This window comes from Perissodus microlepis, chromosome 11 (assembly GCF_051167445.1).
Source record: "Perissodus microlepis isolate ML-2025 ecotype Zambia chromosome 11, ASM5116744v1, whole genome shotgun sequence".
In the NCBI taxonomy this organism is placed as follows: Eukaryota; Metazoa; Chordata; class Actinopteri; order Cichliformes; family Cichlidae; genus Perissodus; species Perissodus microlepis.
In genome coordinates this window covers 1,382,291-1,400,821 of record NC_140471.1, presented here as the reverse complement: position 1 = coordinate 1,400,821, position 18,531 = coordinate 1,382,291, and the positions used below count along the sequence as shown (strand labels likewise).

The 18,531-nt window shown below is 43.2% G+C and overlaps 1 protein-coding gene across 7 annotated transcripts in view; it reads left to right on the top strand.

The window, feature by feature from the left end:
• Positions 1-2,058: 2,058 nt before the first annotated feature.
• The window catches only part of ascc3 (activating signal cointegrator 1 complex subunit 3), a 148,037-nt gene continuing 131,564 nt past the window's right edge, over positions 2,059-18,531 (top strand). Inside the window, exons 1-5 of one of the 7 annotated variants that reach the window (XM_084944960.1) lie at positions 2,100-2,156; positions 2,509-2,567; positions 2,738-2,953; positions 8,295-8,445; positions 10,625-11,202. In XM_084944960.1, the coding sequence (XP_084801086.1) occupies positions 2,864-2,953; positions 8,295-8,445; positions 10,625-11,202 (819 nt within the window). In that variant the 5' untranslated portion in view covers positions 2,100-2,156; positions 2,509-2,567; positions 2,738-2,863. Of the gene's footprint in view, positions 2,157-2,217; positions 2,236-2,289; positions 2,568-2,737; positions 2,954-8,294; positions 8,446-10,624; positions 11,203-18,531 lie in introns of those variants that run through there. The other 6 variants (XM_084944963.1, XM_084944957.1, XM_084944959.1 and 3 more) reach the window with 6 other exon arrangements.

Below are 18,531 nucleotides of genomic sequence, written 5' to 3'. Positions count from 1 at the left end.
TTTTTTTTTTTTTAAGAAACAAAGATAGCTACAGCTCTTAAGATCAAGAACAATACTTACTTTAAGCTGTATCACAATACTAACCAAAATCATTTACAATGTAATATTACGTATAGGTCATGCAAGTTTTATAAAGACATAAAATAGGTGAGCCAGACGGAAAAAAGAAGCCTAGGTTATCCCTCTGACAAAACTATTCACAGCTTAAAGGCTTCTGATTTTGGTAAAAAGAAAAACAAAATCAGCCTATGATCGAAATTAGATTGCACTGTGTAGCAAAACTTTAACCACGCTTTTCCTAGCCACAGCAGCACTCTCTAGCTGAAGACTTTTGTCCAATGAAACTTTATAAGTCTTATCCTCTCCTGTGCTAAAGTTTAGAATGGCTAGCATTAGCTACATGTGATAGTGCAAAGTATTTCCTTATCTGTATGAGCATCACATCGTACACAAATCCACTACAGGTGACTAGCACAAATGCTTTGCTTTGGTAGAACTGTTATTTGTAAATGAAATGTTACTTACCTTGAAATGTCTTTTACAAAAGCTTGCACCATGCAACGCAACATGTGTGAATTTGCCCGGGCTAGTTAAGTGGGTAGGGGAGGGAATTTGAAATCAGAAGTTACAGTGGAAAAAAAATAAGTTATCTATTCAATTTCTTTAAGTAATTACAACTTGAATTTTATTTTGAACCCACTAACATTGGGATTTAATTTCAAATTACATATAAAATTAATTTAATGTAATTACCAACATTATTAATTCAACACAACCCCAAAAAATAAAGTTTGCAACTTAGAAGGTCTATCTTAATCAATAAATTAGAATTTTTATGTTGCAGCCATGGATTTAATTAAGTGGTGGTAAAAGGCCTGATGAATTACTTTTTAGAGTGTTAGGGATCAATAAAGTATTCTGATTCTGATTGTTTCAGGATGACCTGCCATTATCCAATCACACACCTGCTTACCTGCATCTGTTGCTCGTTTCTCCTCCTCTTCTTTTCTCTTTTTTCTAAACTGAGCACCTGATGGCTTTGAACTTTTCTTGTCCATCTTCCATTGGTTTTAATTTTGCACTCCAGTATGAACACCCATCCCCCAACTCGAGGATCACCACAACATAACCTAACAGACCTACACCTTAGTTCACAGATTCACTTTGTCTAGGGTGTATTTCTGGGATTTCGCACAACCCAGGATTCAAATCATGAATACATAATGGGCTTGGATTTACATCATTATGAATGAAATGTGCTCTATTTGGAAGCAGCAGGCGCACCTCGCCTTTCCCAATATGCGCTGGCATGATGTCGGGGCAGCATGAGTACGAGTATTTTTTCTTTTTCTTTTTTTTTGCCGATGCCCGTGATGCCGCCCCCCACCACCAACCGCCCGTATCAAAAACCGTTACTGTGACTACTTCTTGTGGAAAGTAAAAATTCAGGTGATTTAGTGCTCATTAAAATGTGCTCAGCATCAGGTCGTGTCATGAATCATAAGCTGCCTTTAAAGAATAAAAGTATCAGAATCATAGAGCGTAGATGGCAAAAGAAAGGAAAAGTCTGCAGACTCCAAAAACATGGACACGTACCTTGAACTGGTTTGATTTGTAAAGCTGCTACGCTAGTTATTTTAAACCACTTCAAGGTCACTTTAAATCATTCAAATTTTATATGTAAATTCAGACTGTTATTGATGCTTTTACCTTAATTTTAAAGTGTATATTTATTCCTTTTACCTTTACCTTAGTCTTAAAGTGTATATTAATTTCGTACTCTTTTTATATTTATTGCTGCCTTTGCACTGAATGAACTGGAGCCTCGTCGTCTCGTCTCCCTGTACTGTATATAGCAGAGCGGATACTAAAGTTTACTTTTCATTTCAGCCGGAGACCGCATGTCCCGTTTACAATTACTAACTCCGCCCATAAAACAGAATTCGGTGTTCGCTGGTGTGAGCTATAAGCGCACCTTCTCTGCTTACGCGGGTAATGTAGTCATTTTATCCATGCCCTCTATACAGCCGCTTGACGTGTAAACTACAATACCCATAATCCCTAGTTTACATGAACCTTGTGTTGACATCTGCCGGTAGCGTACTCGCACACTGACTGTTGGATTTGTACGTGGCGCTTTAGGAAGCAGTTGAAGCGTAAGTTTCACGTTGTGAATGGTTTATAGACTCATCTGTCGCAGTTCCTGTTGCACTAATAGTGACGACAGTGTTAAAAGTGAGTTTTAAAGAGATGTAGCAGGCAGCATGACAGCCAGCTAGCAACGCGCATACTTAGCGTTAGCTTTGTGTGTAATAGTCGCGCGAGAACTTATAAAAGTCAGCTATGGCACGTTCACTAAGGCGCGTGCATTATTCTTCTGTTGGAGATGTTTGTGTTTGCCACCTGACTTCCTGTAATCCGGGACCTTTCAAGTTTCCGGAGACAACATGCATCTGTAGATACTATAAACCAAACCAGTCAGTTCACCAAGAAGTTTTTATTTTCCAGATCATTTCGTCCCAAGTGTCTCATTCACTCTCCCACGAACGCAGCCAGCCTGTTCACAGGTACCGTGACTACCGTGAGCACTGTACACGGACGGCGTGTTTGCTTCACAACATCAGTGGCTGTTGTGTCGCCACGCATAAGTCCAAAGCCCTTTGGCTGCTTTGTATTTGGAGTTGCTGTGGACGTAGAAACACTGAAGGTTCATCTTACTGTTGTGTTTGTATGTCAGCAGGTTCCAGGAGAACCATAGATCCAGGAGAACCCTAGATCCAGGAGAACCTAGATCCAGGAGAACCATAGATCCAGGAGAACCTAGATCCAGGACACCAGGCGTGTGGGGAGGGAAACAGACACAATGTCTCCTCCTCGACTCACAGGAGCACTTCGGTCCTTCTCCAGTGTCAGCAAGAAGGAGGACTTCAGCGAACAGCTCTATGATCTAAAGGTGCGACTAAATCGTTTATAAATGAATTGTGTTGATAATAACCTTTGTGTGTAAGTGAGGTTTCCTGGACAAAGCAGCTGGTATACTAACAGACTGTCTTCATGTTGCTCTATAAAAAGAGTCAGAGCTCTGTTGAGCCCAGTATTACTGTATTCTTGACGAGCAATTACTTAATAAATTTCTTCACAAATAACATTTTAATCATTAAAGATAAATTATTCATAACCAGCTCACAGATGTATCTATAAGTACAGCTACTTACTCTTTATTTCTGGTTGATTTTTCTGAGGTATCTTCAGTGATTACTTCATTGTGTCTGTTAGAGTATTATTAGAAGGGGTAGGATACATTTTCATCTTAAAGCCTTCGAGTCAAAAAGTCTGAAAACCTTTTGATAAATCTTATAGTGATGGCTGGATCAGATGTCCCTGAACCCTCCCTTGGTTATGTTGCAATAGGCCTAGGCTGTTGGGGGCTTCCCATGATGCACTGGGTGTTTCTTCTTCAATCACTGGGTTTATACACCACTCTGCATTTAATCATTAGTTATTATTAATCTCTGGCTCTCTTCCACAGTTTGTGTTTTGCTCTGTCTTCCTCCCCACACCCCTAACCAGTCGTGGCAGATGGCCCCGCCCCTCCCTGATTCTGGTTCTGCTGGAGGGTTCTTCCTATTAAAAGGAGTTTTTCCTTCCCACTTTCGCCAAATGCTTGCTAATAGAGGTTGTCTGATTGCTGGGACTTCCTGTGTATTATTGTTGGGTCTTAGCTCACAGTATAAAGCAGCGTGAGGTGATGGTTGTTGTGATTTGGCCCTACATGAATACAGTTGTGTTAAAATAAGTATTCTGTTAGGTCTTCAGCAGACATCTCCACTTTGGCCTTGTCAGTTCAGAGCACGGTGGAGCTCATTCATTAATATTTGCACAGTAACATTAATGCGCTGCTAAGAAAAAAACAAGTACTTCATTAAATCTGCGCACCAGTGTTCTTATTTCCATCCAGATCACTTTATAGAAATTCACACACATTCATACAAGCACTTCTTTTGTGCTCCTGTGCGTTAGTGTGCAGCGGACGCATCAGAAGCAACTTAGGCTTCAGTATTTGGCCCAAGGATACTCTGGAAGCCAGGTATCGACCCACAAACCCTCTGGTTAGCAGATGGCTCGAGCCACCTGTCCAAATTGTTTCCATCAAAGATGCTCACACACACACACACACACACACACACACACACACACACACACACACACACACACACACACACACACCCCAACCATGTGATTTATCAGCCTGAGACGAGAAACTCGCTGCAACAGAGGAAAGAAAACTCCAGATTTGCAAGTCTAAGTGCTGCTGATGTAGAGAGAGGAGGCTTTTCCCGGCACTCCCTCCAAAGCAGCCATACTTGTTCAGTCTGTTCAGTCATGCTGCGCTCTGTCCCACAGTTTCTCTGAGCTTCTCTGAGCCCTGCAGCGTCTGACTTTGGGTTCAGTTTGCTGGGGAAAGATTGACAGCTGTCTTGAGCATTCACATAATTTCTTCAGGGATTATTAAATTAATCTGATTCTGATTTCCACTCATGAATAATTTCTCCCACTGATGGACTTCAGATTGTTTGGGAATGCCTTCACAGATCAGTGGGCAGTAACAGTTAAGATCAGTGTTTCTTCTTGGTTTTGTGCGAGCACACCTCAATGATTCAGACCAGTGAAGTGCCACACCTGTGCTTTTATTCAGGCACTGTTGATGTTATTCAGGTGCATTTGATTAACATCACCTAGCTGCTGCTAACCCTCTGATTATCTATGCAAGCAGTTCTTAATACTTAGATTTTCACATACAGCAAAAAAATATTACTGTTCATTTATTGTGCTCGAAGAAGTTGTTTCCTCGGCTGAAAATGTAGAGTTTGAATTCTCAGAAGAAGTAAATGAATCCATTAAAAGAGCTTGTGGGGCTCTAGAGCACGACTTCCATGTGATGGTTCAAACACAGAGCAGCCTTCCACTACGTTATAACATGTATGAGCTCAAACCAAACACCATGTTTGATAGCATGTCGTATTCCAGTGTTAGTTAAAGTCTGTCCATCAGCTCTGAGGGAACCCTGTGAGGATCTGATTGGCTGCTCACCGTTCACCAGTCAGACTAACAGTGTGTGTGCTCGTTTGTGTGTTGGAGCTGCCCTCAAACTGTGTGACTAGATCCAAATGAAAAGTTGTTCTTAGGATGCTCTCGAGGATGAAAGCAGCCATTGTGTTTGTAACGTGCAACCACGAGCCTGCTGCTTTTTTAGCCCTGTTGGAGAAACACTATAAAGCAGCCGACTGACTCCAAAACTATGTAAAACTACACGGGCACGGAAGTTTGACACGGCACCTACTGTGTATCTTGTAGTCCAGGCTGAAACTATCGCCCAGGACAAGCTGACATGTTGTTGTTGTCTCAGACTGGACAAACGTCTGGGACAAACAAGAGGCTGAATATATCTGTAGTAAAATGAAACGAAAGCTCAGCATCTGTAATGAAAATTGAATGTTTCATATTTGATATCAAGCAGCTGATGTGATTTCAACATGTTTGTCATATGACAGAAATGTTGTAGCTGTGCTGTGACAGGCTGTTTGTGACCCAAACTTTTCTGTAACATGGCTTCTGGTGAACGGATGATCTGTTTGTTGGCTCTGCTGCAGACGAGGTGGCCCGTGGCCTTTGAGTGGCTGCTGATGGCTCAGAGTAGCAACCCTAATTTTTATTGAATGGATACAAAGTTTCCTGCTGCTGGTGGCGAGCAGTCATTGGAATGTATCCCAGACTTGACAGAAGAGGTTAAGAATACAAAGTTACTGACATGAAGCGCCTTGAGGCGACTTTTGTTGTGATTTGGCGCTGTATAAATAAAATTGAATTGAATTGAATTGACACAGAAGGGAAATGTTTGTCATTTCTGCTGTTGGAAATAAAACATAAACCAGTCGCTAAACTTGTGCAAATTTGTTGCACTTTATCTTATTAGACACAGATAACTAGAGTAATTACAAAACACAGTTTTTAGATGATGATGTCATTTCTTAACTGGTCCTTTGTGAAAAAGTAATTGCCTCTAAACCTAATAAGTGACTGTGCCACCCTTGGCAGCAAAAGCTGCAGTCAAACATGATGAAGAGCGTTCCACGTCGCTCGTCTTTGCTCGAAGTCACATCGACTGATTTTTGCTGTTTAGTTTTTTTGAACGACCAAAACCAGTTTTTGCAGATTCTTTTTCTAAGAACTAAACCTACAAACAAAAGTCGTCTTCTCTGCAGTGAAGATGCTATTTTCATACTTCCCATCTGCATTTAGGATACGGGATCTTTTCTTACTGAAACAAATAAGAATCAGGTACTTTGCTAGAGGAACGAGGTCAGCTGAGGTGCTGTACGCTCACCTTTACCTGCCAGCTTCCTGTCCACTGCTCACTGATGACTTCCATAACTTCTGTCGGTGCTGTGCTTATTTGGAACCGAATTTCCCAGAGGAACCCACCCGAGGGATTAATAAAGTTTTATCTTATCTTATCTTATATATTTGTGTCCGTGTTTCCTTTTCCCTGCCAGTCAGCATTACTGTTTGTAACTGAGAGGTGTCCCTGCTTTTCTTTAGTTTCTCAGATCAGCTCCTCGTGTTTAAAATGAAACTGAGCATGCTATTCAACCACTGATCTTCAGCTAGCTAAGCTCTCGTTAAATCCTCCAAGCAGAAAGTGTTTCTCCGTGGAAAAGCAAGCTGAAGTCAGCCCAACATTATCTCTCAGCTTTGGAAGACGTGCAGATGCTGATTGTAACGGAGTCGTTATGTTAATGCTTGTCCTGACCTCCTGAACGCTGAGCGCGCATGAAGAGTCCACGACACGTGTGAACTACACTGTTCTGGTGTCAGTGAAAAGGCAGAAACAACGAGCATTATATTGGCAGTAAATGAGATCAGCACTGATCAGTAGGGCTGCCACAAACGATTATTCTGATGGTCGACTAATCAGATCATCATCCATTGGACGTAAAACGTACAGCTTATTGCACCAGCAGCTCTGCTCTTATATAACTATCATTGGCTTACAGCTTTAAGTGTTTCAGGTGCTAACTAAAAATAAAGACAAGATGATAGTTTATTACATTTTAATGAAATTTGCAGATTGTTTCGGTGAAGTTTAATAAACTCCTTGCTATCTAAAATATAACAGGACACCGGAGTATATTCTCGAGCATCTCACACTTCTGATAATCAGCTGTCTGCTTGACGTTTATTCAGCTGTGTAAAAACTATAACTTTAATCTCTGCCAAACCGATTTACTCAGGAACAAATAAAATACTGAAAAATGCCAAACAATAACATTTGTAAGTTATCTAAGTGACTTATATATCATGTTTAACCTGAGTAGCGAAAGACGGCGGTGGGTTTGAAAACGATTTGCCGGGAGTCCGGTGTTCTCACGGATCTAGTTAGCCTTGCCCCCGGCTAGCTATCCAGCTAGTGGGTAACAGACGTCTCCGAAAACGTCGGAGCGCTTTTGAAAGTATGTGGTGTCTTGATAAACTGAGCAGATATTTGAGGTTTACACAGCTACATTCTCGCCTGAAAATATGTTAAAAGTTTATTTTGTGACCCAGAAAGAATAATAAGAGTAATATTAAAACTAACTAGTTGCCGCCATTGTTGGAAACTGAGCTGGGCTGCGCTATGAATTCTGGGACAGAGCTACTTCTTCTTCTTCTTCTTCTTCGGGGTTTAACGGCAGCTGGCATCCTTGTACATGCAGTGCTGCCATCTTCTGTTTCAGTCCGTTATTACACTCTTAAATCCTACTACTTATTCCTGCGTCTTTTGGGATCTTACAAAGCTTCAAACGACGCGTCGACTATTAAATCAGTCGTCGACGATTTTGATAGTCGACGTAATCGTGACTAGTCGACTAATCGTGGCAGCCCTACTGATCAGTAAGCATGAAAACAAACAGAGCTGTTCCATATCACTCACAGTGTCATCGGCTTTTAGGTGAGTCGACCTTGTACTGACAAAGGTTCAAACAGTGAACCGTGGGAGTGGAGCCATGATTCAGTCTCTGGGCTCTGTTGATGAACCCTGCCCACAGTCAGTAAACTGGGCCTGTATAATTAATAGTATAGGCTCTCATATGCTCAGTGAAATATAATAGAAATACTTTAGAAATACAGTGTTGTTAGTAATGCACAGGCTCAGTGCTGTTAACCAAAGGTGGTCATTTCCAGATACTTGTGATCAGAGCAGTGAGTGCTGCTCTTCTTGAAGTGTAATTGCATCTCTCTCTGTGACTCATTAGGCCAAGCGTCTGAAGAGACAGGAGCTGTTTGCCAGAGAGGGCCTGACGTGGCAGAAGATCGTCCATTTCTGCACCGAGCATCAGGACAAAAGTCAGCAGCAAGCTGCCAGTCAGGAGCTGAAGAGCCTGCTCCTGGCAGCCAAACAGATGGGTAAGGAGGTACACCTCAGCTCTGTCTCGTGTTTGTGTGAAGCTGGAGAAACGTTCATGAAAACCTCAGAATGCCTGTTTCTCTTTATACTCATTAAAACCCTGAATAAAGAAGGGCGGGGCCAAAATGACATCATGCAGTGTTGGCAGGTTATATGTGGGGGAATTCTCTGCAAAAGCAACATGGAAGATTTTGCAGGTAGTTTTAATGGCTGTACTCTATCAGCTGTTAATGTGATCATGTGATTATTGTACTGTTCACACGGCTTCCATGTGAAGGTTCAAACACAGAGCAGCCTTCCACTACAGCATGTGTGAGCTCAAACCAAGCAGCATGTTTGATGGCAGAGTTAAAGTCTGTCCATGTGTTACTGAGCTCTGAGGAAACCCTGCGAGGATCTGATTGGCTGTATTTCTGCTCACCGTTCACCAGTCAGACTAACAGTGTGTGTGCTCGTTTGTGTGTTGGAGCTGCCCTCAAACTGTGTGACTAGATCCAAATGAAAATGTTCTTAGGATGCTCTCGAGGATGAAAGCAGCCATTGTGTTTGTAACGTGCAACCACGAGCCTGCTGCTTTTTTTAGGCCGTTTTAATTGGTTTAAATCCTTTTCATCTGTTTTCACTTTGCCTCTCCAGCCTTCTTTGCTCCAGTCTGCCTCTGTCCTTTTGACATTTTTTCCTCTAATTGGACAATTATGCTGCATTTCCTTTTTTTAAGTGCAGTTCTGCTAAAGTATGAATTGTTTGGAATAATATTTAAATGAGGTGCAGGAACAGTTAGCTCGTGTTTGGCCTTTCCTGCTTAGAGCTGCCGACTCTTTCTAGCACTATTAATAGTGCTGTGCACAGATTTAATGGCCATATAAAGCAGTGCTGCTGTCTAGGCACAGCTAATGGTAATAGAAAGGGTAAAGGTGATTGTTGCAGCAATCTTAATAATCGTCATCATTAAAATGATAATCATTACATCCATTTTCCCTTAAGATGGAAATTCTCATTTCTGCCAGTGTTTGGGCCACACTGGGTTTTATGGTCCGTTCCTGACAGGGCAGCTAGTGTTTAATGAATCCTGTGGGTTATAAGCCTCACGTGGACGTTACTGACAGAAGCTTCGGTCATGCTAACAGCTGAAGCCAGTCGACTGATACTGTTGGCAGTATGTGACTGCTGAACAACATCATGCATTTAAATGAGTCGATTGATTAGTGACTGCGTCCTTCTTTCCTGGTATTATTGGCTTTTTATGACTTGACATTCTAACAGAGTTCATGTAGAAGGTAGAGTTTGGTGTTTCTCGGGGGCGGGTACAGGAACATCCATGGGTTTCTGGACAGTGACACATTTTTAGAGTTTTTTTCTGTATACTCGAACAGTTGATTTGATTGCAGTGCAGTGTGGACACCCAAGTCTGTGAATGCAATGACTCGAGAACGGGGCAGCTTTGATGAGTTTGAATCTCAGTGACTTCAGCCCTCGGGTCGGGGTTTTTGAAAATCTTGTCGCGCCACAATCTTGGGCGATCGTGGCTCAAGAGTTGGGAGTTCGCTTTGTAATCGGAAGGTTGCCGGTTCGAGCCCCGGCTCGGACAGTCTTGGTCGTTGTGTCCTTGGGCAAGACACTTCACCCGTCTACTGGTGGTGGTCAGAGGGCCCGGTGGCGCCAGTGTCCGGCAGCCTCGCCTCTGTCAGTGCGCCCCAAGGTGGCTGTGGCTACAATGTAGCTGCCATCACCAGTGTGTGAATGGGTGTGTGAATGGACGTGTAAAGGACTAGTAAAGCGCTATAGAAATACAGGCAATTTACCATTTGTCAGTGTCATAACTCAAGCAGGAGGCTGAGGGTAGAACTGGCAGCTGTGCTTTGAATCGTTGGATGTGCAGGTTTGTTGCAGTTGGGAGCGTCTACAGCCAGGTGCAGTGTTTGCTTCCATGAGAAGCTCAGCCACGCCTTTGCTGCAGTTGCCTTCAGTTGTTGCATGTTTACAGGTGTCTCTACCTTCAGTTTGTCTCGAGTCTGGAAACCTATTTTGGGTTGCAGTCAGAGTTCGATGCCTTTACAAACTCTTGGTTCTTGCAAATATAAAAAAGTGTGTTTTTGTTCAAACATGTGTGGACCTAACTGTAAATTCTGTGTCTAACGCTGCAGTGCTAACTGTGGTGTGCATGTGCTTGTTCCACAGTGGCTTCTGAACTCGGTCAGACGGTGGGTGAAAGCGCAGCCGTGTTTCTGTTTGAAACCTTCCACAACAAAGACCACGTTGGTACAGAGGAGACTCGGGCCATCAAACACATGTTCGGTCCCTTTCCATCATCGGCAGCTGAAGCGTCCTGCGCCTCTGTGGGTCGACTGGTGGCTTTGCTCGGTGACTCCCGAGTCGAAGACTTTATCCAGAGCCAACGCTCCTGCCGCAACCTGGACCGAAGCGCCGCTTTTGGGCGCAACATTGCTTTCTCACATGACGGTTACACACTCGACCCACTGGAGGGGCTGCCCTTCTCCGGTATCCAGGAAGAGAGTGCGAGCTTGGATTTCATCAACTTTTTCAACAACCAAAAGAGCGGCAAGAAGGGCATCAATGAAGAGGCTACGTCCAGTACAGGAAGCCCCCTGACCCCGGGGGATGGCTCCATCCTTAGAACAGAAGTAGATAAATATCTGTGTGGAGGCAACATGATGTCATCCAACCCAGAGGAGCTGTGCACGTCTCTGTTTGAAATGCTGGCCTCACACAGGAGCAACGATGAGCTGCAGAACGAGGTCTGTACCACTGGTCTGTTCGTATTAACCCTGAAGGTTAGGTCAATATATAACATGCGCATTAATAGAAGTCACTGGAAAGTAAGGAACTCATTTTATGCAGAAGTGTTGACTGAAGTTGGTGTTTCAGGGTTGTTTTTATCCTCACACATCATCAGAAATCAGTGCCTCTGTCATATTTAATATCTGTCTGCTCTGTTTCTTCATGTGAACCAATCAGATTGTTTGCACAGATTCACCAGTGCTACAGCGTCTACACTGGTTGTTATGGTAACTTGGCTTTGCAAACACTCAGGTATAGGACGTGCATCATCCTGCCCTAGACCATCTAGTACGAACCCCACCTCTAAAGCACCATCTGCTGTCATGTCGTCCTCCACGGTGCTCAGCAGGGTTGGAGGTCATCCATACGCTTGATTATAAACCTGACAGACTGTTGTGATGCTTTCATCACTGCATTTCTGTGAAGTTTGACTTCTCCCACTGTTATGTTTATTGTTGTGCGACATCTATTGATTCTATCAAGCTGACCTTCAGCAGCACTGGAGTTATCATGTCCTGGCTGTTAAACCATACTTGGCCTTTACCTCTGCACATTTCAGACTTGTACATGGATTTGACCTTCAGTGGCAATAAAGACCTGGAAATATTAGGAGCCTAATGTGCACACAGTTAAGACCATAAGGAGAGCTGTACCAGTGTTGCCAGTGCCTGACTAGGGTTTGTTTTTTCCCACTGTGTGACCTGGGACACTGATTAGAACTATTACTAGAAAATGATAGCAACAGTGTTACAGTAAATTCATCAGGTAACACGATGTGGACCCTTTTGTCTTTCACTTGTATCTAGAGCTGGGCGATATAAGATTTTTTCATATCACGATATATTTTTTCATTTCAGGCGATCACGATATCTGTCACGATATCAGCCAAATAACTACATTTGTAAGATTTAAATGTGCCGTTGCTCACAAGTAAAATGTGAAATAATCAGCAGCTTGTTTTGATTTAAATATTTATTTCCCATAATAAGTTCAACAGGGTAGATGTACTTAAGGAACACGAGACTTTTTCAGATAAATAAAGGCAAATATTGCAAACTACACAAAAGGCAGCTGCTGAAGCGTTTAAGTTTCAGAATAGAACAAACAAAACAGACTAAACTGTCAATTCCACTTAGAAACCAATTATTAATTCTAAAAACAAATCTTAGTTTGTTTTACAGAAGAACAGACAAAATTGACTAACTTTTGTCAATATCAAATAAACTGAGAACTAAAAGGAAATTCTCCATCTCTCCTTGTTGTATAGCTGAGCTTTTCAAACAGTTTTAACAGTTACTCTAGTCTGACAGAAGCCGAATGACGAATCAGCGCTTCCAGTCAGAGACTGAGCTGCACCGCTTTATTGTATTTCCAGACTTGCTTTTGGCACATTTACAGTGCCGCTGCTCTGTGTTTGTCAGACGTGAAATAGCCGAAACACCTTCACACTACGGAGCTTCTGTGGCTCTTCCGCTCGACAGTCTCTCCGGCGTTGGAGCCATCATCTGTTTTCTCTTCGGTAACCTTCGGTCACGCTCTCGGTTGATTTTTCTCTAGTCGGCGCACTCCTTTCCTCCATTACCCGGCGGCACGGCGGCTGGCTGCTTCCCAAACAAATACACATGTGCGGCTTGGCACTTGTGCTGTACGTAACAAGTCACGTGACGTGACGCTGCGGCTGTGATTGGTTCGGCTCTGCGCTACTTAATTTGGATTGACTGTTCCTCTTTTTTTTTTTCTTTTTTTTAAGAGGACAAGAGCGGTGAGGTCTATCGCAATAGTTTAACTTTTCTATCGAGAAAAAGTTATTTCGCAACACATATCGTTATCGTTCTATCGCCCAGCTGTACTAGAAAATGATAGCAACAGTGTTACAGTAAATTCACCAGGTAACACGATGTGGACCCTTTTGTCTTTCACTTGTATCCATAATTTTCCTGATAACTGCTTTGATCCTTTGCCCATATCAAGGCTCTTACTGGGGCTGCTGGTGTGTGCTTGGATATGAGCTGTGAATACTGTCGGTGTCAAAGGGATTTCAAGGCTTGATTATGTTTGTTGTTGTAAGGTTTTCGTTGTGTTGCCTTTGCTGTTCTCTTTGGTCACAGGTCGAGGACATTTCAGTCCCTCTCTGTCCACGGGTATTTGAACACATCTTTGACTGTGTTGCCAAAGAAACGATGCATTCAGTGTACGTTTGGTGGTGTTTGTTTTTTAGTAGATTCTGCAGTGAAATCATCGAAATGATTAGTATAATGAATAAAATCGAATCTAACGTGTGTTCACACCAGGGCTGTGTGGTCTGTTCTTCCTCTTCGTTGAGTGCAGACACAAACACCCTTTGGAGACGTAGTGTCTTTCACACTGTAGGTGTGAAAATGGCTGCAAATATTCACTTTGTCAAATCAAACGTATATTTTTGGAATTTCATTTTGTCTCAAGTCTGTGATTTATGAAACCTGATCTCAGCGGTGATGCAGATGATGTGCTGGTGTGTTCAGTGTGGCAGGGATGCACTTGTTGCCGTGCTGTTAGCCATCAGCTGTCTATTCTGAAGCCAGAGAAGGAAAAGTGTTGCATCAATGCAAAGGTATTTAGAGATATTGATGAACTTATATTCACAGTCCAAGGAACAAAAGCAAAGTGTTCCTCAGGAAAAGCAGGATGAGTGTAAAAGCAGTGACTGTCATTAGCTGTGTTTCTTCTGTCAGCAGCTGAATGATCACTGCGTGCTGCTGCGCCTCTTCCTATTTGCCTCAGGGTCGTCACCACGGTAGAATTTCAAACTCGGCTGTATCACAGGGAAGATGTTTACCTCTGCAGCTACACCAGTGTTGGTGAAGAAGTCATTTCTTAGTCAGCTGGTTCATTTTCACCATCGATCGTGGTGATACATTTTACAACCTACTAATAAATAAATGGGTGAGCAAACAGCACAATACCTAACATGTACACATTTTCATTATTGTAGAACAAGAGTTAAGAAAGTTAAAATATGAAACGTCACTGTCAGCCGTGCAGCTGGCTACAACCAGATGACACATCAGCCTGCAGCTCTGCATCCTCGGCTGTGCTGTGCAGGCCTGAAGCCCGTCCCGTTGGTCTGCTGTTCACTTTATCTCATGCTCTGGACTCAGCTGTGGTGCACCCACTGCTCTGCACATCTGGTTCTCTGTGTGTCTGTAATCCACTTTGCCTCGGTTCAGTATTTTACAGCCACTGTGTTAATGATAAACGATGGTGGCTCTCAGGTCATTGCTTATCTTGGACCGGTTAACATTTACGAAACTGTTTAATACTTCAGTGTTGATGAAACTGAGGCTTTACGGACACGTTTAAATTCCTCCTAACATGAACATGAAGGAGCTGTTAGTGAGGGGTGGAGCTGTGTGTCTGCCTCAGTCACGTGCTTCTTTCTTTTCTGAGTCTCATTGTCAGACCAGTAACATCTGGATGTGACTAAATTTGTACTGCAAAGACTTTGTGTGCTATTGTGTAGAGTTTAGACTTTGACCGAGCAGCTTGTTGTGTTGAACTTCTGCTCCATGGAAACATTATCTACATCCTGGAAAGCATACAGTCACAAAATAATTAGCATAGCTCATGTTCTTTAAGCATAAAGCGGAGCACAGCATAAAGCATAGAGTGGACACGAAGTTTGTGAGTGCAGTAACTTGAGCTCGACACCACAGCTTTGTGGGTAAACCTTCATTTACCCACAAAGTTGATTCTGTTCATCTGGACCTAACGTTCGTCACTCATCAGCTGACTTCTTCAGTCCCAGCTGACTGCAGGTTTCCAGCCTTATAAGCAGGACATTTAAACAATGACTGAAACCAGCAGCAGTGGCTGTGAGGTTCAGGATCATAATATGCAATAATTGTATAACTGTCGTGACCAGTGATCACAGAGAGCTGGGGAATGGTTCCTCAGCTCTCTGCAGTCTGAAAACTCCACGTCCAGATGAACAGAATCAACCTTTGTGGGATTTCTTGCCTGGATGATTGAGCATCAAGACGACCATCAGACAGCTCCTCAGTCTAACTGTTGTCTCTCAGTGAACTTCAGTGAACCAGGGTCAGAATACTTTATTAATCCCTAAGCACATTATGTGGGTTACAGTTGCTCCAGGACGGTAACAGACGAAACTATTTAAACAATGCAATATGTTACAGAGTTTTCAAATGTAAGAAATCGCACTAATATTTACAGATCACTCAATAATAAATATCAAGGACTAACAGAGGTGATTATAAATAAATATCAAGAATACTGAGATGATTTGCGGTGTCATTCTGTGGTGCATTGTGGGTAATCTCAGTCTCTCACTGAGCGTGCTCCTGTGACCAGCCAGCACGTGTTTTTATATTTGTATTTTATATTTTTGACGTAACCGTTGTAAGACATGGTGAAACAGCAGCCCTGAAGAGTGACAGCTGTTTAAATGTCCAAACACTGGACTGTAAGTAGTTTTTGTGTGAGGGATTTGCTGTGCAGCTTTGGCTTTTGTTTGGATCTACATCTTCCTGTGTAAAGCAGATTAGGCTGCTCGTTGCACAGGTCTGTTTCTCACCCTGTTTGAACCTCTAATTTGCTATTCTTCACATTCTTATATGAAGCAGGAAACCATTTTGTGCCTGTGGATTTTCAACACTTCACTTATATGTCCAGGCTTTCATCTGGTCCATCCTCACGCTGCCCCTCCCCCACAGCCCTTCTATCACTTTAGCACAGAGTCAGAATTGTACAACTTCAGCTGGTTCCAGTTGCTTCCAATGTTTCTCACGTAGTTGACATTTGGAAGCCAACTTTCCCACAGACATCCTCAGGTGTAGACTGCTGTGTGTGTGTGTGTGTGTGAGCAGAGACACACACAGAAACACACTGTGAGAGTGCACCTGCAGGCTCTCTATGCATCTACCTCTGTGTGACTCCAAAGTCAACACTAAAGTTTAAAGGCTTTGCACTCTGTGGCATTAAAGCCAACAATGGAGAAACTCGCTTCTTATTATTTCTCATCGGTGCCCTTGGATTGCTGACATTTTGTGGTAGGTGCTGAGTGCAGGCGGGAACCGCGGACTGCAAAGCCATTTAGTTACATACAGATTTGGTCATTTCATAGTGAGGGGAGTTCAGTACAGTAGCAGGGAGATATCTCAGAAACTTTATATCTTTATCATTTTAAGCTTACGTTGACTTCTTCCATTAGTTACTACTCATATCAACTGGTTTTCCATTACAGCTGATTACCACCTAATATGCGTGGTCATCGTCATACTGACGATCACATCACTGACGAGCCAGCTGCTAGCATGCGGTCTGACGACATCACATTTTAGTACCTGCTGGGATCGCTTGGAATCCTGGCTGTGCAGGAACTTTTTTAGTACCCGGTCTAAGTACTATGACCTAATGAAAACCCCGAAAACTGTGGCGAGCCGTGGCGAGTCGATCCGAGTAGGTACTAATGGAAAACAAGTAGGCCTGCAGTGTGACAGCGAAGTGCTCTGATAGGGTGATATGGTACTACAAGGTCATTAAGATAAGATGGGGCCTGATTATTTAAGACCTTGTATGTCAGGAGCAGGATTTTGAATTCTGGATTTAACAGGAAGCCAAAACAGGAGAAATATGCTCTCTCTTTCTAGTCCCTGTCAGGACTCTTGCTGCAGCATTTTGGATTAACTGAAGGCTTTTCAGGGAGTTTTTAGGACTTCCTGATAATAATGAATTACAGTCGTCCAGCCTGGAAGTAATAAATGCATGAACTAGTTTTTCAGCGTCACTCTGAGACAGGATATTTCTAACTTTAGAGATGTTGCACAAATGGAAGAAAGCAGTCTTACATATTTGTTTAATATGTGCGTTGAAGGACATGTCCTGGTCAAAAATGACTCCAAGGTTCCTCACAGCGTTACTGGAGGCCAAGGTAATGCCATCCAGAGTAAGAATCTGGTTAGATACCATATTTCTAAGCTTTTCAGGGCCGAGTACAATAACCTCAGTTTGATCTGAATTAAGAAGCAGAAAGTTAGCGGCCATCCAGGTCTTTGTGTCTTTAAGACATTCCTGCAGTTTAACTCATTGGTGTGTGTCATCTGGCTTCATGGACAGATAGAGCTGGGTGTCATCTGCATAGCAGTGTAAATGTATGCTATGTCTTCTGATGATAACAGAGCCAGAACGGACACACCGACTACGTCCTGGAGCCTGTTAATCAGGATGGTGAGTGGTGTCAAAGGCAGATGTTAACACCAGCAAAACCATGACTGTGGATGCTCCGGAGTCAGCTGACATCATAGTGTCAATAGAGACCTTAATCAATGCGGTTTATGTTGAGTGACATTTACGGGAACCAGACTGAAATTTGTCATAGATTTCACACAGATTTTTTTCTAAAAGCGGTAAGTTGATCTGCAACTACTTTTTCCAGACTTTTAGGCAATAATGGGAGCGTAGAGACACACTCCCATTATCCAAACTGCTCTTTTTTTAATATCAACTCAACAACAGCATGCTTACAGATCCTAGGGACCACACCTGTTTAAAGAGAGCCATTGCATATCTCTACAATAGAGGGGCCAATGGCAGAGGAAGCATGTTTAAACAGCCCAGCAGGTAGATTTGGACAAGTGGTGTTCCCTTTCAGTCGATTCACTCGGGACAACACATAAGTATGGGATATCACGCCCTCGCGTGTCCTGGCTGAAGAAACCTTTATTCACGCCTTTAAGGCAGATGATGTGTGATGACACGCGCACGGCCCCGCCTGCACATATAGCCGCTGTCATCACCGTCATCCCTCAGTTCTCACGCTCTTCACCTCGCTGAGAACACCTCTGCTGCGTTGGGCTAGCTAGCTGCTGCTAGTTAGCTCCGTTGTCTGCCGACTTGAACTTAGCTTAACTGCCCCTGTTGGTGTTAGCCTCCACCGCGCAGTTGGTGCGTAGGCTGCCCGCGGAGCGCTAATTTCAAGTTTTCCTGTGCAGCGTTTCGCTTTGCGTTTTGAAATGGACTATGAAGCGAGCAAAGCAGAAATCTTCTGTTCGGCCCTGTCGTCAGGGATGCGGTTTCTCTTTGCACGACAGCGACCAGCATGATGCCTGCCCTGTCTGCCTGGGGATCGTCCACGCTAGGAGAGCGTTGACGGAGCCCGAAGCCTGTGCGTTTTGTCGTCTCGTCTCGACCCCTCGACCCAGCTTCTCTTATTTGATGAGATTAGCTGAGCTGAAATATCCTGATCTGGCTGTTTTTATGGTTTCGTGAAGGGAAACCCAAAGTTTCCT